At 38.6% G+C, this 22,170-nt stretch overlaps 1 protein-coding gene across 1 annotated transcript; it reads right to left on the reverse strand.

Annotated features, from left to right (window-relative positions):
* Positions 1 to 473: 473 nt before the first annotated feature.
* On the reverse strand, positions 474 to 22,164 carry CRTAP (cartilage associated protein). The gene is made up of 7 exons (XM_085304295.1): positions 21,773 to 22,164; positions 18,449 to 18,598; positions 17,657 to 17,828; positions 15,599 to 15,727; positions 13,695 to 13,840; positions 11,791 to 11,874; positions 474 to 2,621 (listed from the first exon to the last, which is right to left on the reverse strand). The coding sequence occupies exons 1-7, from the start codon at positions 22,124 to 22,126 to the stop codon at positions 2,562 to 2,564; spliced, it is 1,095 nt and encodes a 364-aa protein (XP_085160421.1). The 5' UTR covers positions 22,127 to 22,164; the 3' UTR covers positions 474 to 2,561.
* Between the last annotated feature and the right edge of the window lie 6 nt (positions 22,165 to 22,170).

The raw sequence follows: 22,170 nt of genomic DNA on the forward strand, positions 1-22,170 counted from the left end.
GAATCACAAGCTTACAAGAAAACTGATAATACCTGAGAGACTTGCAAAGGATAAATAACTGATGAAGACAAATAATCAGGGGTCACAGGCCCTAAATGTATCCCTGGTGTAACCTCACTGAATTCAGATGAGTCACAAAACAGGTTAGCTCTGATGCTCAGTGTTTTCCCARTGGAATGAAATTATTACAATATTTTACCATATACTATGTATTTTTAAAAAAGGTTACGTCAATCTCTGTTACYGTAAATTAGCATTTGAAAGAATGGAGTTATTTAACTGGAAAGAAATAATTCTGGATGGCATACTACAGACATCTTGGAACAGATTTTGCATTGTCCTGCACCCACTGTGCCAGGTAGTGTAGCGTATTCCACTTGCTTTATGCAAAGGTAAAACCTACTTAGAAGCTTTATGAATATACATCATTTCCATGCAAGATATAGTTACAGAAAACATCATAGGTAACACTCTAAGAGTCTAAAAGGCACTTTATTTTTGCATTACAGTAGTACTTCTGGGCAGCACACAAGAGTTAAGGTACCAAAGAAAAAAACAATCAGAAAGCAGTCTGTGCTTGGCAGAGCTTGTAAGTCAGTTTGGTAAATTGTAATGAGAAAAAAGTAAACTAAAAATGTTATAAAACAAAAACAATGCAGATGGGAATATTCTCCCCCAGCCAGYTCCATACCTTTCAGTAGTGGGATTTCTGGATACAAAGGCTAGATGAAGATGTATCAGAGATGAAATTATCTGAGCATAYGATTTTAATTGCAATGGTATAGTTCCCGAGGAAAAAATCTGAATCTGTTCTTCTAAGCAGGTTGGAAAGCACAGAGACAAAAGAAGCCTCCAGAACAGTAGCCTCTCTCTTGATCACACATATGCCTCAAACACAGGAAAACTAGAGATAAAGTAGAGAAGCTACCCCAGCAGAATATTATAATAGGCATATTTCATCACAGTAAGTGATGTTTTATAATAATCTGATTATAAATTTTAAAAGCAAATTTAAATTCCTAGATAAAAYAACAACAAATGGAATCCTAATATTATGTGGAACAAAAAAGTATAAGGAAATCTCATACATGTTCTATATGCTGAAGCCATACAGCAAACCAAATTCTGATCTCATTATTRTAAGTAAAGCTGAGTAGATCTCCTAAAGTTAAAAGGCTCTTGGTAGTTTTTCAGCTGGAGAATAAAACTTGGCCCCACCAATTGATTTCAGTGGATTAGTTGTGAGTTATGCTAAAGAAACTAACAACAACAAAAATCCTCCAACATTTTCAACACACAATCTAACATTTTAAATTGTTTCATTGTAATCATAGACTGAGGGTTATTTTATCTTGTGGATTTTCCTTCTTTTTGTCTGTAGCAACTCAAAGGGAGAACATATATAAGCTATAGCAGCAAGTCAGCAAGATAGTGTTAAGTTCACCTTTCACGGTTTTAAAACCTGAAAGTAGATTTTGCTTTTAGAATTCACTTCTATTCAGCTCAATTAGGGTTCAAACTGAATGCTCTTGTCTCTCCTTGATGTAAGCAGGATGAAACTACTAGCAGGACTTGGTCCTTAGAGAAGGCAGGCAAAAAAGCAAAGGATAAAATTCTGGATCCTCTGAGGTCAATGGGATTTCTGCTCTTCAGTACTCTTGTGCACTCATTCAGTGTTCATCTCTAACGCACTGTCTTTGAGACCCGAAATATTTCTGTATAGGACCTTGCCCTGTAATCAATAAAAATGTCAGGAACTGGCAGGCAAATATTTTTCATGATTCCACTTAAAATTGCTTCAGATTTCACACTTATCTTTTGGATAAAAACTATGCAGATTGTCCCAGGAGACTAATCAATTTTTATAGAAGATTTGCCCCACCTCACACAGGAATCACAACTTGTTWCTGCAGTAAGAGTAAGAATTGGTAGGAGGGAGAAGGATTTAYTTATTGCATCATTTCTAAGTGATCTCAATTTCACACCATGGAATTTTATAGTTTTTAAGAAAGATCAAAATCGCATACAGAATTCTCAAAGCAGTTTTAGATCACCAGTTGTGCTTTGTTAATCATCTTCTTTCACCTATATAAAAGTTCTTATTTGTTACACTTTATCATAGAAAAAAAGTCATATATAAATAATACAATTACATAGCTCAGAAAGTCTACAGGAACTGTTATACCTTCCTCAGTTCATATTCTGATGAAAGTTCTTCAGAATTTAACTGTACTGTTACAACTTASTAGAACAGCATTGAAATGAGGGATCTTAGTTGTTAGCCCAGAAAATATGAATAGGCTGTTTTGTTGTGTTTGTGTAAGGAAGGAAAGCTCAAGAGGAAAACCTATATGCACCAACTCTGAAAACACACAGTGAAAAGCCACGCTCATGAAAGAGTCAGTGCAGCATGGCAGTGATCTTTCAGGAGTGGATCTTGTGACACACGATGGCACTTAAAGGAGCAGCTTTGAGGTATATCTAACTGGAACTACAGGTGACCAGAAACAATAGTAGGGAGCACTTTGCTTTTGTAAAATACTTCATGATGGCTTCGCTCATCAGGATTCATTCTTTTCCTCTACTTCTAACAGCTCATCAAGGAATTCCACAACTTCACCCTGGAAAGGATGAAAATTAACAAGATAGGTTAACTCTCTATTGCAAAAGAAATGGAAAAAATTTAACTGTTTTAATCAAAATACAAACTGTAATAAGCTGTAAAACTAACCGGCTTTGTGTAACACCCTTCATACAGAAGCCAGCACAACAAGCTTTTAAACTGTAATTAAGCAGCCCATATAGGGGTAGTCCACACACTTGCAACAACATACAGACCTTAGAAGAAAATGTTACCATTCACATCAATCCTTGCACTTTTKCAGGTATTTAAATAGACAATGAAAATCTCAGATTTAGAAAGTAGAGGCATAAATGATTAAAAAGCCTGTTAAATTAACAAATTGTTAGAATATGAGAAAACATTAAAGCCCTCTAGAAAGCTTCAAAATTCAAAGCAAAAGTGTTCTGCAGAACATTAACTTTGTATCTCTGTCTGCTCTACCAGTTAAACCACCTCTGTTACACCCTTCAACATACAATTTTAACCACAAATCTTCACATGCAATGCTTCAGTGCGACAAAAACACAAAGAATCAGAAATATTAGAATGTTTTCCATACGGGAAACAAATGCTTTGGTTTTAAATTCAAACCAGAAAAATGATGTAATTTTATAAACTCCACCCTGCTAATATGGGTTACCAACACAATTTAACAATCCAACTCTCATTCTCTAAAYGACTCCTGACCTAGTCATATGTCATATATCATAGTCAAATGTGTTCCTGCAATCAAGCTTGAGCATGCTGSGTTGCTACTGCTCCACAAACTGGAATTTACTGCCTCTTCAACCAAGCTACTGTAACTGAGCTGCAACCTCTTGTAATGAGTTTCAGCCCAAAGGAACACAAGGCAGCTTAGGTAAAAGGAAGCACCCTGAGAAATACGAATATTTTCCCATTTGCCCTCCATGCACAGTTTGGAAACACCACTGTCTAAGAGAAGGGGGACACTGTGGGGATGCCTCTGCATATTTTCACTTTTTGATGCAACTCAGATACTGAACTGTAAGAAAAGTGTAGAGTGATTGAAGATGCCTAGCTTTAAATTTCCAACCCCTTATTCTAATAATTACTGTGTTCTGTTAAACTGTTTTAATTTAACAGAGCTTTTTCTCAATTTCCACATAAACTTATGTTCCAGAAAGGTCAAAAGAGGTCATTTAGCTTTTCTTCCCAAACAAATCAACACTTCCTGATAGAAAAATATTCTGCTGGAAAATCTGATCAGTTCTTACTCACTATAARGTTTAAAATAATCAGAACTTGTAACACTTGTGTTGAAAGTAAATCATCTTTGCTTGGATGCTCATCTTCCATCTAGGAAGGTGTATGTTAGGAAGACTGCACCTTCAAGATAGGAGCATTTGAGACCCCTAATTCTATAGTTTTCTGTTCTTATGAGAAAAGGGCCTAAAAACATTTGTGATCAGGAAAATAGTATGAAGAAATAGAGAATTTCTTTTTACTTTGATTTAAAGCAGCAACATCACATTCTTCAGAAGTGTGATTAGCAAGAAGAGAAATAAGCAGAACCAAGCAAACAAAATTAAAATGGGAGGACAGTTGGCTGAAATAACTGCTGTTCTTGTTCCTTGTTTCACAGTTCTGTCTTAAAGAACTGTTGAGTTCTTGCTACTGTGGTTTTAGTGAGCCCAGAAGGACGGCAATTTATTTTGCTTTGAATTTGTTCAAAACATCTAAGTATCCAATTCAATAAAAATGCAAGAAAAATTGCCAGCACTTTCATATGCCCTACTTGTCCTCCTGGTTGCAGGAAGTCTGGCAGATGGAAAACAGGAATTCAATATTTCTGCACGTTTTTCTTTGTTAAAAGTATTTTGATTGCCTTTGGAGCCCAATCATGGGAGGAATTCAATACCACTTCAAAAGTGCATGACAAGAAAATACCCACTAGGTCCAATACCCACTTTGCAAGCTATATGTCATTTTAAAATTACGAGTAACCTATAATGAAGTATGATGAAGACATGGCCAATTCAATATTGTGCCTTTAATAACTAAACCACCTAGGAACTTAATTGACTTCATATTATTTTCATGCTTATCAGAAAGGTAGGGTAATCCAAAAGATGATGATCCAGATAGAGTTCATATGTTTTCTTTTGGCATGTTTGCAAATCCAGCAACTGTTGGAAAAAAAAATCAATGGAAAAGGTTGTTTAGAAACAACAATATTTAAAATAAACACCTGACTGAAATCTCCAGTGTCTGCAATTGATCTCTAGAGGTGGGTATGACAGAGCTTTTCTGGTCTAATGATAAGTACTGGGGAGTAAGAGATGTTGCAATGTGGCAAAAATATAAAAATACATTTTTTTATAAATACAAAACAATTCCTATACAGAAAAAATGTTGTAATGCAACTGAATAATTGCCTGGGTTTTGGTTGTTTTTGAAAAGGTTATTTTGAAAAGAAACACCAGATTATAGTTAAAGACACATAAAGCCTGTAGTTTGCCTGTGCCTTTTGCCTGTGCCTCACCATCAAAATGTAAAACATTTGCATGTTGTTGATATTGTGGTTGGCATCCTAATAAAAAGGTGATAATGTTACSTCAGAAGAGTTGATCACATTGTCACACTAACAGCTAGGACTACACTGATCGGTGTCCCTGCCCCGTTAGCACTCACTTGACACAGCGTCAGGCATTCTGCATGACTGAAGCCAGCAAATATTTCACAGGTGTTAACTCCAGCAAAAAAATCTCCTGCTCACAGACATCTAATTTYGTGCTGGACCATAGACCTGGAGCCTGAAAATCATTGTTTCAAGTTTCTATGATACAATACAAGCACTGGGTGAGACATAGCTCCTCCTGTTGTCTCCTAAGCTCTCTGGGTCCTACGTTAAATAGGAAGAACAGCAAATTTTACATACTAAGACAGTTGCAAACCCATAACTCTTTCTGCTAGAGGGGCCAACAGCCACAAGTACTAATGCAGGTTACACAAATACGCTGCTCAGACRCAGCGCTGATTTTAATCAGGGTTGTGCAATGTACACTCACAGCATGATTTAGGAGGCTGCCTGGCAGCTAGTAAGTCAGTATGTGAAGTCTGACTAAGCTTGAGAAGGGGAGGTTGTATAGTGAGGCCAGTACATGCCTGACAGGCAGCTGACAACTGGAAAGTAAGTACACACATGCAGATGGCTTGGTCAGATGCTGGGAAGTGCTTCCTTGTTGGCATACTGGCCCATGGTTCACAGTCACTGCCTTCTGGTGTGAGCTGGAGGCCAAGTGCAYGTGCTGCAGGAACACCAGATCTGCCAGCACCCCAATGGCTTACAGCCTTGCACTACAGACCTCTTCCATCTCCTCRTCCAGGGATGGTCAGCAGAAGGTGGGAGTGACAGGGAGGATATATGAGAAAAGATGGGACGGGTATAGCCTGAAATAAGCGAAGTAGGATATCATACGGCAGCAGGCAAGGGTTCCCAGACCAGTCTGAGCGGTAGGAAGAATTAGTGAAGCTTTAATTATCTGTCGGATATTCAAGTTGAGCACCTTAGCTTAGAKCAACAACTGAACAGAAAGAAAGAACAAGTTTTGTACTCCAGTAAGTAGTTCAAGAAGGTCTTACAGAGGRTGTGTAAGTGGATTATAATAAATAATAATGTCAAAACATAGTTCTTGGTCAATTCTGTATAATCTAACCTAGGTGGTGCACCACCTATTGTAAGTAAAACTAGAACATTAGAAAAAAAAAGTCCTAAAAAGGAGGAAAAATGCAGACCTCCTCACTTACCACCCCACGCTGAGTGTCCAAGACTGAGGTACACCCTAGGCCAAGGATTGTTGCTGACCTTTCCTTATGCAATATTAAATACTGCATTGACACACACAGAACACAACCTTTTGGAAAAATCAACTGTAATTTGGAGATTACTAGCCAGCAATTAAAACAAACAACAACGAAGAAAAGTTACAAGTATATAGCCCAGTTATGGCCCACTTGAGACTGACAGTCCAGCAACAACTTTTTTTTGGCTAGCAGCATTTAAACATAGTAGCAATCAGTAGCAGCTGAACTGCTCCCTGACAGATCCAGATGCTTCTTCTTTGGTTGCTAAAGCTCGGCACTGCCTTCTGCTTGGCAAATATTAATCATTCATAGGTCCTTGCCTCCAGCTGCAATCTGTTCTGTCCTTTCTCACTGTGGCCTGGAAAAGTTCTGGAAAAAATAGCTTTCTTGCAATAACCTATACTTTCCRTGCAGATTTGCTGATGACGTTTTGTATAAGGATTCCATATGCACTACAGTGTGATAGTCTGTTCTGCATGGAAATACCAGAGAATATCAAAATAATAATGTTCTACAATGAATTAAGATCTGCAGAAAAAACATTTTTAGGAACGTGCTTTAGAGCATGATTATTTACCAATGAATGAATAAGAAAAGGCCTTTATCCTTACTAGTCCAAGAAACCGAGCTTTATCAGATAATACATAGAGACAGAAGAATTGGTTGGATATTTGTTTATTTCGTTATGATCTATGACTCAAAAGGAAAATATTTATCTCATAAAATGTCCCTTGGGTGTCTTTCATAGCAAAAAATCAGATTTTGCTAAAGTTGAAAAGTCACAATGACTGGAAACTTGTTCAATAGTGACACGAACAAATTTGATTCCCTTGACTTTGAGCAACTAGTTTGGGTGGTGACATGCCGTTAGAATCATGAAGAACATTTTTTTTTAATGTGTATATAGCTTCAAGGACTAATATCCATTTAGCATGAAAGAAGACAAAGATTTGATACGGCCCACTGTGTCTTCTGCAAGCCAGCAAACCAACACATACAGYCCACTGAACAGTGATACTTTGAGGAGATGTTATTTTAGTATAATAGTAAGATTTGTGTCAATGAATGGCTCAACCATGATGGCTGAAAGGTTTATTCAGCCTTCAGTCAAAGAAAAGTTCCTTGATCTAAATTTCAATGACAATATGAGTTCACTGTGACCACCTCAAAGCCCTCCTAGAATCCTCCATGAACAGTGAAGACCAGGCTTGACATTCCTCACATTCTAGTAGGGAAAAAAATCCCTCAATTCTTTGTAGAGAAAAACTATTTGGYTCTTACCTTGTTTATTTTTCAGATACTTAGTCTGCAGTGCAACCTACTGTCACACGCTTTTAGTTTTTTTTTTCAAATATTAAAAAAGCTTAGTTGCTCTTTACATGTATGTTAACCTACTTCTATCTAATATTTTTCCATTTCTTTTTTATATTGCCTATTCTGAATATATAAATTATTTTCTTGCACACCATGGGAGTTCACAGTACACTGCAGTGATTACAATTGCATTTTACAGTAGTTTAATAAATGTGCCTTCCTCTTAACATTTTTGTAATGCCTATAAAACATGAGTCAGTCTATTCTCAAAGCAATGTAAACATTGCTCCAATTGCACTGAAAAGAGAAGCCTTCAGGTGGCTTTGTTCTAAAATTCTGCCTATGCTCTCTTTGTTGCCTTATGCTGTACACAGAAGTTTAAGCAAATCTGGGCAGGTAAAAAATACTCCTAATTTCAGTACCTGCAACTCAGGGACATCCTGCCATTGGTGGTGCCAAGTGGTTTAGAGGGAAGGATGAACGGCTTTGACTATTGCATACTTCCAGTGGTAAAAAACAAGTGGGAAAAGCACGAAGCTTCTGAAGAGARCCAGCCACATGGGCAGTATCTCCACTAGGAAAAGATGATGATAAAATGTTTCCTTTTCTTTTTCTGCATCGAACATTGAGCATAACAAAGACAATTACCTACTAACTAGCTCCTAAACAGCTGCCACCAGCTGTTTTCAGTGTAATGGTGCYGTTGAAGCTGTATTGGTCTGCGGTCATAGGCAGGGCAGGGTTTATAGGTCTGCTTTTACAACTTGCAGTCAGAAATGCATTTGTATAAATCATTTGAACATACGTTAGAAGTGAGTTAATAAAGCTGAAAATATGTTGTTAGTAATTCTGGATAGAAAAATAGGCTGAATTCAGATTATTATTTGYTGTCAGTAATCTACTGGGCCATCATGCCTTAATGCTATTTCACATTTTCTCTTTCCGCCAGTCATATTAGTTCAACACTTGCTCTCATTTACATTACAGTCAGGAATGAAGCACTTAAATCTCAGCTATTATACAAATGGACACACACATTGTATACAAATAACAGAGCAAGATTTCCCCCCAAAAAGGGTCAAAACTGCCAATGGTTTTTCACCTACTGATTAAGTACTGAAAGAAAATTCACATTGTAGGTTCATCACAGCCAAATACTTGTGGTTCTTCTGCATTTTAGAACAGCTAAGTAAAGCTATCCCTGAAAAAAAAATCTTCAAAACCACCAAATTTATGGGCCAGAAACTTGTCTCATATAATTAGTGTAGTACTGAAGTTATACCTACACTAGCTGAATATCTGGCTTTTAACTGCTTTTCACTTTGCTATTTAAACTGGTGCAATACTAGAAGTTATATATATTATAGCCTTTATGTGCTACACATCTGAACAAAAATCAAGAAACATGATTATCCATGGCTAGCTAAGATGACAACTTTTAACTTCACTGTGGAAAACTCTATAAGGATATTTAATAATAATTACTTTTAAGAAAAAGTAATTTGTAGCAAGTTGGCACTAATATTCTCTGTCACCTCTACTATGTTGAATGTTTGAACTAAAGTTTTTCATTTCCTTCTGGAAAAACATTAATAAAGTAATGCGAACAAGACAGTATTTCTTATAGTGACACATGCAAAAATCATTACTACATGTTCCATGTATTACTGGAAGAAGCCACATGTTCTCACTTGCTTTGCTAATGGGATTTAAAAAGACACACGGATGATCTGGGGCATGGGAATGCTGAAAATTCTAAATAAAATGAGTGGAACTATTTGGGAATAAGGACATATTCATCTAGAAAGAGATCCTTCTGCCATACCAATTCTTTTGCTTTGCCACAGTTCACTCAAGGAATGAAAATGATCTTTTTGCTCAGATTATATTATAGGATTTTTGGCCCACAAGGAACTACACAGACAGCAAAGAGGGACTACAAAAGCTCACAAATGGTGTGAGCTGTGGCTCACGAAGCACATGGTTTAAATAAACAGAGCGCACTAAAAAGAGAGGTTGCCTCCATCCTTGACAATTTTTAATAAAGCTTTTACTGTAATAGCCTATCTGGGTTTTTCATCAGTTTTCAGCATTCTGATAGAATAAACYTTTCTCTCTGTGCCAGGAGAACTATTAAAAAAAAAAAAATCCACTTATACTACCAGGTCCTGCCCATATAGCAGAAACTGCAAGGTACTATTTTATCTTTGCACTATTCCTGCTCTGTCTGGACACCTTGGAAGGCTCCTGCAGCCAAGGAGAAATTCTGCTAGCAAGGGATTTATGAGTTCACTACTACCAAAAGCCAGAGCCAAGCCATAGGCATGGATGGCCTCCATCCCTCCCAGGATCTTCAGCCCTGGTAAGTGGGTGCACAGAAGCCCTTCAGCTTTTCCCTGGGGGAGGAGAACAGAAGCTTTCCTAGTACAATGAGAGTGTGGGGTATGGATATATGTGGACCTAGTTATTTTGACTGTTTAACCCAAATATGTTACCCACTGTAATGTTGCTCCCCTGACACTTCCCTAAAAGTTTAATCTTAATTTCCATTGCACTTCCCTCCTGCAGAACCTAAGGTCATTTGTTATGGCACTAGTGAAATGGGTTACAGGAATGCATGCCAACAGATGAACACTTATTTATCCTATATGCAGTGCTTGAGTCTGGAGATTGTTTTCAAAATCCCTTTTTGTAACAACTTATTGTGAAAGCCATCACAATGGATTGCTTCTCTCCTTCTTTAATTACTCATCCCTTTGTTTTGAAGGAGCAGATGTAAAAGAAGGAAAAAATCATAAATGAAGTTTTTGCCTAACATAAGAAAATGTTATAGATAAAGCACAGTGTTTACACAAATCAACTGGGGAATATAAAAAAGTGCGCAATTATTTATACACCCTGCTGGAAACCAATACAGACTAGTCCTCATTCAAYTTAATCTTATAACAAGCCTATTAAACTGTCTTTCACAGAGTTTTATCACAATGGAAAGACTTCTCAACCTTCCTAACGTCTAGTAACCTTGCGATGGAATTTTATATAGAGAGTTGTTTTCAGGTCACTAGCATACTGAACAGCAGCACAGACTTATTATTATTTCTGCACTGTAAAATATTCTTTCTTTATGTGCTGGATAATACAAAAACTGCAAAAGTGATTTCATTTTATAACATAAAACTTCTTTCTCTTTTCAGTTATAACTAAAAACACCTCAGCAGTGCTCATTACAAGCATATTGCCTTACGCTGTAATTCAGCATAGCTCTTCGTCAACGCCAGCAATGAACTATTCCCACATCTGAAGATTTCTTAAACCTTTAAATGAAAGGTTCTGGAAACAAAACAAAAACAACCCAAAGCCTCTGTGATTTATACTTTAATTTCAATTATAGAGGACAATGAAATATCCTTTCAACAATTTAACTATTTTTCCTGCACAGAAAACCCACATTATATATTTCATATCTAATAGTAGTCATTATATGTCATTTGGCCATGAATTCCAAGCAGTTAAGAAGCAAGACTGGGTGACCAAAATGTTACTGTGCGGAAAGAACTAACAGATAACAGGACTTCCCTTTGAGAAAGCTGACAATTCAGATGGTTACTTCTGGACAAAATTACACGGATTTTAAAATCTAGTTAAAACTAGGTTTCAGGGGAGAAAAAAAATCAGAAAAATGTTTGGTTTAGATATATATACACACTACTTTTGTGCCCCCTGGTGTTACAGCTTGCAAGTGGATTTTTTTTTGTCTGATCAGACAATATTTACCTTTGTGTTAACAGTGATAGCGTCTCATGTTCTTTTAGCGCCTCATGTTCTTTTAAATGGTACATGAGTGATCTAAAGGTATTTGGATTTGATTCTCATATTGATTTACAAAATAAAAATTTACGGTAAATTGGTCAACGCTACAAGGAGATTTTTCCATATTAGATGAGTCCTAGAATTCCATCCATATATCATTGTCACTTTAATACCATTGCGAGGTTATTTTATCACAATTTTCTCTCTAGAAAACTCACCTCATCATCATCCATCACATGCTGCTTTGCAAATTCATACATTTCCAACTGGAGTGTAGTTATGTTGTGGTATCGAACTGCATCCTATAAAAACAAAACAAAACAAAACATGAATTTATATGTTATTTTAGGACAGCAAGGCAGGGTAGTGTCATCACATGTATTCGAAACTATTCCAGTGAAACCAGAACCAGACTCGGTAGAAGGCAAATCCCAGGGAGGAGGGGCTAAAACATTTGAAAAAAGGAAACAGCAGAACAGCAAGCAGTGTATCCAATGTCTTCCGTGGATCCTTCTAACCATAAGCACTGGTGTGAGAAGAACAAAGCACTCCCCTCTTTCTCATATTTCAAAGCATTGGCTAGTCTGAGAATAAAGGAATGAGACTGCCAGAGATCAGCAACAGCCCATGCCTACATTCCAGTGGGCTTTGGAYGTGAGAAACCCTTCATCTCCCCATCTACTGCTGCATGGCAGTGGGCAGTTCTGGGAACAGGGAACGCTGAGCTATTTTGCATGATACTAACTCACTACCCCAGCCTGAGTCCAGGGTAGGATTATTCAGCATGGTCATTCATCTACCCCTCCTCWCTTCCTCAGGTTGTTTGCTTGTGCAGCACAGTTTAATTCAGTCAGCTACTCCTATATTTGTGAGTATTGCCAATCTACTTTGCTTATCCCATTCAACTCTTTTGGGGATGAAAACCAGAAGACTCTTCCTCTTTCATAAGGACACCCAAAGCTTAGTGCCAGAGCCAAATGTTGCTGTCACCCTTTCTACTGCTTTCTGAAAATAAACCAGAGACTTTATGTCTTTTGTGGTGACTAGGACAGCAAGCAACTTCTGTTCTTATTTAGATGGATCAAAGTACAAGAAAACACAGTTGTGTGCATTTAATACTTTATATTTAAAAAATAAATTATCTGTAGTCCCCAAATCCCAAGAATTTATAAATGAAACATTCAGAATTAATGTGTAGGGACCTTGTTCTGTTTTTTCTACACATGTATGCCAAATCTGCTTGCGGTTTGCTGTTTTATACTGTTGGTAAATCCTTCACACCCAACAACATCAAACATTGTCTCCAGTACAGCTACAAAGTGCAGTTCTAATCTGAAGAGCAGTGACATCCGAGTGGTCCCTTTCCCATGCTAGTTCAGGCTCACTGCTACTGCCTGAAAGTACCAAATTAATTTTCACTGTATTCTRTTTCTGCCAGCCCTGAAGTGTGGACTTTGGTTTCCAGTGTGGGGATAAGGTCACCTTGCACCTAAGTCCAAAAAAATAAAAGTGCACTTAAAGGGAAGGGTATTTTTGAGATGGCTGGCCTAAGAGGAAGGAAAGTGTAATCATCAAATGAGTATTCTAACTTAGACTATTAGGTGCAATATGTTTGCAATATGTTTTTTTTCCCTGTCCTCGTCCACTCAACTTTGTTCTAAATGGAGTAAGTGGAAAGTGGGTTTAACTGGGATTATTATATACAGACAAATTCCAGTGCCAACAACCTGAAATAGCAAGTAGGYGGGCACCTACGTCTTGGCAAATAACAAGCGATTGACATAAGCCCATGTGTGACTGGAGTGATCTTTTCATCAGGAGATTTCAGTGGCTAGCTGTTTATTAATCCAGGTAGATAAGGACACAAACATACATAAGTGGCAGACAAGGACCAGTGAGAGTTTACTCATTATATTWTAACGTATTTCAGCGTAAAGGGAAGAACTACAATGACATTACACAGTACATTTCTGTGAACAACTTTCTATGTGGTTTTAATAAAACAGTTGTTTTTAACTCCAAGACCTCTAGATTAACTCCCATTTTTTTACAGCTTCTAACTCACTGKTTTTCAGCGAAATATCTGAATGTGTCCAGAAGGCATTTTGAATCATTCACCTACCGATCTGGGATGAAAATCTTCTTCCTTGAGTCCCCATTTGTCTTTATGGTATTGATAATAGACCATGTTCTGTTTCATTACTTCATCTTTTTGGTCAAACAGAAGGTAACTAGCAGCACAAGAGGCTGCATTCTTCATGTCATTCACTAATGAATAAAAGCAGGGAAAAAATCCCAAAAGAAACAGAAAAGGCAAATGAACAAAAAGGAGAGAATTCCTTTTATTACCTAAGCCCCCAAAAAACTCAGATGAAAACAGGACCCATGTTCCAGCTCCCCACCAGCTTCATTAAAAAAATAAACAAACAATTGCTTCCCAGAAAGAACAAGCTATTTTTCTGTTCCAAACCCTGAAAGGGTTTCAAAGATTCAAAAGTGAGGGACTGCTTACAAGTTCTGCCATATATGACACAACACAAGTTTATGGCTCTAAGCATCAGGTAATGCACAAGAGTGTTAGGGGTGTTTAGCTGCCCTAAGAACTATCTTCTCCCTTTTAGGCAAAACGGGCATAACTTACCATCAACATTAATGATAATTTTCTATATCATTATGTTCCCACAATGCCTTTCTAAGAAAATCCTAACCAGAAGTCCCACCAGCTATCAAAATATCAGTAAAGTATTGACGCATAGCTTGGTGACTCCCATGGTGTCATTTTTTAGAAAAACACACAACTCCTTCCCACCCTGTCTTAAACAAAACACCCACCCCCCCACCCTTTGTGTTACTAGAATTGACAAAGAGAGGGAAGAGTGAATGTGTGAAAAGAGTAGTCAACATACGCAAAAGTCATTAATGGCTTGGGTGTTACAATACCCAGCCATATGGCTGGATAATTCTTCCCTTTGGTGTTGGAGCCAGTAGGCATGGCAGTAAGGGCAGTATGTGTYCTTCACAGTGCAGGTACCTCCTCATGAAACCACAAAGTTCAGTGAATGTTTTATCTATCGAATGTGTAATCACTGAGCACCAGCACACTATCATTTGGGTTAAGTGGTCCTCTCTTTCTTCAAAACCCATTTAACCCCATGTGCCTCCATTCTAATGAGATTACGAGAATCCACTAAGAAAAGAGACAATGGTATGAGATACTCTGTAGGTTTGTCTGTGGAAGAAATTCTGAATAGTAAATCAAGAACTGAGTATTCATTCAATGGCTGGTGTTATATTCAAAGTGTTGCCTTGAAATCACAGTTTTTCCTTCTCTCTAACTGAATGATATGAAATTAAAAAAAAGTTCTTGTTAGAGCTATACATTCAGTTGTTTACTGGTACCAGTGTCACCTCACAGGTCTGCAAAATGAGTTGGTGTTATTGCCTAAGTGTATTCCAGTGTGTAGGAAGTAGCTAACACTGTTTAYCCAAAGGTAACATATTATGAGCTACATCAAAAAGGCAGAAGAGCTCATTTAAACACCTAAAACATACATGATGAAATTTTAGCATTTATATAAGGCTCTGAAAGGGATAAGTAACTTGTGCTGGCAGTGGGTATCATAAAGAATGATGGAAAATGTGATACATCAGATCATACTTAACTCACTAACCATTTCATTTTTCTGACACCCAGGTGGAGACCAGTCACAACCAAGCATATCTGAAATGGAGGGGCTTGGCCTGGGCAGAATCCAGCCTTTATAAGACTTATGTGCAGCAATTTATTTTGTCTTGGGTAATTTTATGAGTGAGGAGGCAAACATGTTTATCTCACATGTCTGTTAACTGCAGCTATACAGCAAGAAAAGACCCCAGATGTCTCATGAAAATTCCAGAAAAAGTTAATACACAGATCCTGRAGGCTACTATTTACTTCCAAAGCTTTATAACTAGAGGGAAAGGACTCTCAAGGAAACTTTTGCATATTATCCAAATGTTATTTAAGCACATTAAATTACTACTTACATTTATAATAAGCAAATTGTAAATAATGGTACATGGTTGCCACAAATTTCTCGACAACAAAGCCTCCTATAATGGGTGTCAGATTACTCTCGCACTGAACTTTGCATGCAAGGACTTCAAYATAATGATCTAGAAGGAAGAAAACGACAACACAGGAAATGGATAGAGCACAGTGAATTATTATAACCCCTCTCACTAGCTACCCATTAAAATTTGGCCTTGTAAAGCTCTCCAGGGTCCTATGCAGCTGAGGCTTGCTGCTTGGAAGTACCAAGCATCTACAATTCCATCTGCACTACATATCAGGTGCAGAGTCTCAGCCCTTTGGGGTCTGGTTTTCAAACACGTCAAAGCTGCAAACTGAGAGAACTAATAGTTATGCTTCACTGACACCTACAGGCAGTCTGTGGTTTTAGGTTTTATATAAAGTATTATGGAGTACTGCATTATTTCATGTAAACTTAACGGTACTATTTTTTAATGTTTGATAGCCTTTGCAATTTTATTAATTATAAAATTTAAATAAAATATAAATTATTGCATAATTAAGGTCCACACGCTGCTGAGTACAACAGCGTCACAGAGAAAGATACAAGGAGATTGCAAAGTAACCCTCCAGAGATAGCAGCATTTGTCCCAGTTTGTATGTACTGAAGGGGAAGACGGACATGAATATGCTACTCACTACAGAACAACTTTCACTCAGAAAGGTTTGAACTTCAAATACACACACTTTCCCAGTCTACAAACACTTAGTATAATGCAATAGGACTACAGGTGATCTTACCTTCAAGAAGATACATTCCTAGAACACCTTCCATTGGAGAGCTTCCAACACTTTCCAGGACAAATAACATTAAGCAGTAACACCTAACAAATACTTTAAAGCCTTGATTTCCCTATTAGCCACATGTGATAGGTTAAGCAAGTTATCTAAGATTGTGCAGCAGGTCACTGACAAAAGCAACAGAAGAGCAAAGTCTCTTTCCTCTGCTTTTATTTCTGATGAGTCCTAACATGAAGAGTATTGAAGCTAACTGATAGTGTTTGGCCAAACGAAATTACCAGACCTGGCTTTTACAAGAGCAGTGGAATCTCCAAACACAAGAGTGTGCACTTCCAGCCAGCACTTAAAGCCAGAGCCATGAGTTCCTCAGTGGAGAGATCCCATGCAATGAAGACAGGTGGCTTCCAAACATAACTGATTGTTCAGTGATAAATATGTACCTAATGCAATCACCATGTATTTCTGGTTAACGTTTTCTGCTATATCCACCTTTTACAGTAAAAACCTTGGAGACTCCCTGGAGCAACAACACAGTTCAGCTGAACCCTTTCAGCACTGCACGTAAATTTGAAATTTCTTACCTCACAGATGAGGATAAAATATTTGTTATATGTTTCTTTCACTACAAGAGGGCATAGGAAACGTGCATGTACCATTTTGATAACAATCATGAAAAGTGGTATCCCTCTTCTTTTGCAAGGCAAAGAATTTTTCAAAGTTATATGCCTAAGAAAAGAAGTATCTGCTAGCAAAACTATATTGTAGGTCAGATGAAGAAGAGGAAACAGAAATTTGTGATATTTATCAGAAAGGAGATATTATCACCAGCGCTGCTGAAACCACACAGTAGTTCTGGAAGACAGGTTAAATAGTGAGCCTTAAAGGCAGTCAAATTGATACTGAAATTATAGTCAAGAGATTTGATTGGATAACTATTGCTAGCTAGATGGAATAGTTGTCACTATTTACATATCTGTTTTATCTTGACATGCTTAATTACCATGTTAATGTGAGAAACCTCTATTCTGACATCCCACTCGTATATATTACTTAAAAAAAAAAAAAAAAAAAAAAAAACGGTAAACCAAAATTGACGCAGTTTTTAGTGACTATAATTAGCTCATATTGGCCCAAACTGAGCAGGGGACAGCCTGTGCATTTCACATTGCAAACTGAGGAAGGGGGACTTGGTAACTCAGTCTAAGGATAAACTGAAAGGTACCTCCAGCACTTTTTTTTTTAARAAAAAAAAACATTTCCTAACCACTCACCTGCAATGGAGAGATAGAACTCTTTAAAATCTTTGATCTCTCGGGACCCTTCACAGGCTGCTGTACAGTCATCATAGGCTTTGAAGAAATCAGGAAGAGCCATTTCCATGTCTGAGACGGACGTTCTCCAGTTGTCACCATTGTATGCTCTCACAGCCCTGACAAAGAGATTCTGAAAAACGGGCAGGAATGAAAACTAGTGGTAACTGATCTGTGGAAAGCTGTGTGTAAATTTTGGTACCTCAGGTACCAAATGTCTTTCTTTTGAATCATGAGGATTCAAAGATAGTAAAAGAGATCTCTGTATTTCTGAATTACTATAAAGCTGTTACTCAGTTTACATGAGGACAACAAACACAGATGATTACGGGATTTTACCAGATATTTACTTAGGGTATGCAATTCTATTTCAGATTAGCAGAAAAATCTACTGGACAGAGTTAACAGTGTGATTCTACAGCAAAGATTTTGACAAAGATTTTCAATTGAGTTTGAACACTAAGTATCTTAAATATTTTAAGCTGTGCTGCTGAAGCACTCACACATTTGAATAACTCTGCACCTCCTCCACTGTACGTGATTTGCCAAGACTTACGGAGCAGTGAAAAGCAGAAGAGGTGAGAATACTGAATGCATGAAGAAGGCAGAACAGAGATAACTCTAAGGAAGATGGGAACAGGGAAAGTAGAGTAAGACCTGAGAATATGTAAGCAATTGAGATCCTTGAATCTCACACTGTAAGACAAGTAATAAAAAAGTTCCAAAAGACCAGACTATGAATAAAAAGCATACCTCGTAAGATTTTGATTCCAAATCTTTAATATGCTCCTCAGCATCAGGCATGGTCTTATAGTAGGCCATATTTCTTTGCATCATTTCATCATCTGGATGCTTCAGAAGAAATGTGTGAGCTGCTGCAATAGCTTTTGGAAGGTTATTAGCCTAAATAGGGATTGGGGCAGCGGAGGAAGAGGAAAAATGGTTAATTAGAAAAGCCGCTTCAAGCTTCCCAGTTTTTGTCAAGGAACTTTCCTGCAGTCTTTGTATTCCCACACTTACTTCTACTGAAACTAGAGTCTCAGTAGATACAATGGTATGGTAAATCTGATAATATGCTTCTCAATTTTACTACTACACGCACCACTGTGAACATTTCATTATGCTTTTCATTTTAAAAGCCTATTATTACTGCAAATAGTATAGGTGATGATCATAAATAGAAAATAACACTTTCTTCCTCTTCTGTCTCCACTGCTCGTAAAGCTGTCAAGGCACAATGCTGTTGCTCCTGTACAGGGCAAATCGGCCAGCAATTACTGATGTTAACCTGTAGCTACTGGGCAGGAGTCATCACTTACCACGCTTTCATGTTGTTTATGTAGCTTATCTGCCTAGTAGCATAGGAGACAATATTACAGTAATATATCTTCTTGATGTTACAAACTTCCAGCAAACAGCTCAGCAATTGTATCCTAATGCATTATGTGATTTTGTATGGATTTTTAAACTAACCAAATTGCAAAATTTAAACTCCATTAGAGATACTTTACCAAGTATATATTCCTCATTTACAGCCAGGTTATGTGTCAAATACAAATGTGCTTCTACATTTGTGTGCCTGTATATATATAAATATATATAGCATATATTTATGTAGAGGGAGAGAAAAAGCTTTAAGTATTTGTGAAATATTAAAACATTTTCTCTTGTAAGGAAAGATCCAGATCAATAAGTCCAGATAGTGCATGCATGTGTAGGCGACAGAGTTCCACCTAACATCTGAAATAGCTTAYGGAAAAGTACATACAAAACTACGAGTAAGAATCACAAGCATGTATGCATATGCACTCCTCCATCTGTATCCATAAAAAGTACTCTTCCATTTCAGAAAGAAATTTGAGAGATTATCACACCACAAAAATACTTCAGCCCTAGCATTTGCTGCTGTGCTGCTATAAGTGTCAAGGCACTGGAACGATGCCAGCTGCACTTCCTGGCTCTTCCAAAACTATGCACTTCCAGTCAGCCCAGACATTGCTAAATGCAAAGGGAAATCTCAGCTGCACTTTCGTCAAATGTCTCATATCTCTTCTGCTTTATGCTTTAACATTATTTTATGGTAAGCTGACAGGTATTTCATTTTTGCTTAGTCCACGATTTACCATTGGTTTCAACTTTCACCACTAAAAAGAAGAAAAAAAGAAATGTAGAAACACATTCTTAAGTAAACTCAGCAGCCTTGAGAAAGACAGCCCTCCAGAGGAGCAAGCAGCAGCACAGAAACATCTGCTCCAAGGATCTAAGACGTGGCAAAATTTCACTATTGAACATACCTGAATAAATACATGGTCACTCTAAAAAAATTACATAAAACATTTCACACCTCCTTTTTCCTACATGGTAAATGATGTTATAGAAAAAAAAATGACATTCCTTCTTCAGGAAACCACTAGCCAGGAAAATCCCTTTGTACGTAGTGGTTTGTATCTGCAAAATCCCTAGTATGCTGAACCCATTCAGAACTCTCCAAGCGAGAGATAAAGAGCTCAGCAACAGAGACTTTAAACAACAGATACTGGAGAGAGAAATGGCAAACTGCACCTCACWAACCTGCTTCAAATGTGATCAAAAAACAGTTTAAAGGGGGAGAGGAGATTTCTCCAGTTTCCCTGTTGCATTCATACCTGTCAGCTACTAAATTGTATCAGAAACAATAAGTAGGAATAATTTTTGTTCCAAAAACATTATTGATGTGATATATACATTGCAAATTTTATATATTCTACCAGAGAGATGGATAAGTTAAAATAAGTAGGACAATAAATAGAAAAATTTTTGATGATGTCATTTTGGTATGTGCGTATTGATCTGAGAATTAGGAGAGTGACTGTTCATTCTATTATTCAAAAGAAATGCTCCTTGTTTTACATCTTCTGTTCTCTAACCTGTGTTTTGAGGCTTTAGGTAAGTTTTTCAGTACAATTTTAGAGATGACTTTAAATGCACAAAATTATGCCCATGTAATAATGTGCATATAATATAATAATGTGCCCATGTGATAGTGTGCATATAGATACTTCCAGTTGCATGAGAATACATTTCTTTGCTTTAGCTTATRTAACTTGTGAAAAAGATTTAAACTTTGCATGAGAAAAAAAGCAACAATCTTAAAATGAACATACAAACATGCAACCCTATACAATGAATAGCGTGATATACTGGGAGGGATTCCCTGAATGAAATAAATAATCTAACCAAACAAAATAATTCAGGCTTACCCCCCAACAGCTGTCCCATTTATCTGAAATAGAAGCAGTTGCAGTATCTGAGGGGATGGAATGAGGGATGGACCTTCGCTCAGAGAATGACAAAAGATAAAAATGAGAGAGGAGTGAGAAAAATGTGAACTAGATTGTGGACAGGAGGATGAGCAGCTAGAAATACTTAATGAAATCTGGCTAAAGAGATGTCCCCAGTCTTGTCTGACCTTGGAGCAAAAAGTAAGTACTATTCCAGAGCTAGCATTAGTGTCATACTTCAGCAGCTGATTTTTAACTTTTTAAATTTCCTGCAGCTGTAACAAAATTGGAGTTTCGCAGGCATCGTGCTATCTGTAAGTCACACGTTGGGGACGATGGTACTTGAAGGAACTGGAAGAGAAGAGAGCAAGTGAGGAAGCAGGACAAGCTGAGAGGAAGCAGCAGGGCGAGCTACAGCAGAGCACGGACACGAAGCGATTGAAAAGGTTTTAAAGAAGGTTCGGAGAAACTGAGGCAGGTGGAAAGGCAGGAAGGCCGGGGGTGTGAACCGCACAGCTACGGCACAGAGAGGCAGGATCTGGCGGCCGGGGATTTGGGGAGAACTGGAAGCCGATTTAGGCGATTTGCCGGACGAGTCGCGGAAAAACCGGCGACGATCGGGATGGCACCGGGTGGGCGAGCAGGGGGAAGGCCAAGGCGGGAGCTGCCCCGGGGCGGGCTGCGCGAAGGAAGGAAGGGCCTCAACGCCTTGCCGGGGAGGGGAGGATGCGCGGGGCCGGCGGCCCGGCAGGCAGCCCCGGCGGGGGAGRGGGGGGCGGATGGAGGGCAGGGCGGCGGGGCGCGGGCCGGTGCGCACCTTGAAGTAGGCGAACTGCAGGTACTTGTAGGGCTCGCGGCGCTGGAAGTCGTCGAGGAGGTCGCGGCCGGGCTGCGCCTGGCGGAAGGCGGGCAGCCCCTGCTTGCAGCGCCGCAGGCACTGCGCCCGCCGCAGCACGCCGCCCAGCAGGCGCAGCTCGGCCAGCGCCGAGCCCGCGGGCGGCGGCGGCGGCGGGGCGGCGGCGGCGGCGGTGCAGTTGCGGTGGCAGAAGGCCTCGCTGTCGCGCAGCAGGCGGTAGAGCCGCATGCTCACCTCCAGGTAGCTGATGCTCTCGGGCCAGTTCTCGGTGCTGTACTGGTCGAGGCCGTAGCGGTAGGCGGACTCCAGCGGCATCAGCTCGTCCCGCGGGAAGCTGCGGAAGCTGTAGCGCTCGTACT

The sequence above is a fragment of the Rhea americana genome, unplaced genomic scaffold (assembly GCF_003343005.1).
Source record: "Rhea americana isolate MKP2758 unplaced genomic scaffold, rheAme1 scaffold_100, whole genome shotgun sequence".
NCBI lineage: Eukaryota > Metazoa > Chordata > Aves > Rheiformes > Rheidae > Rhea > Rhea americana.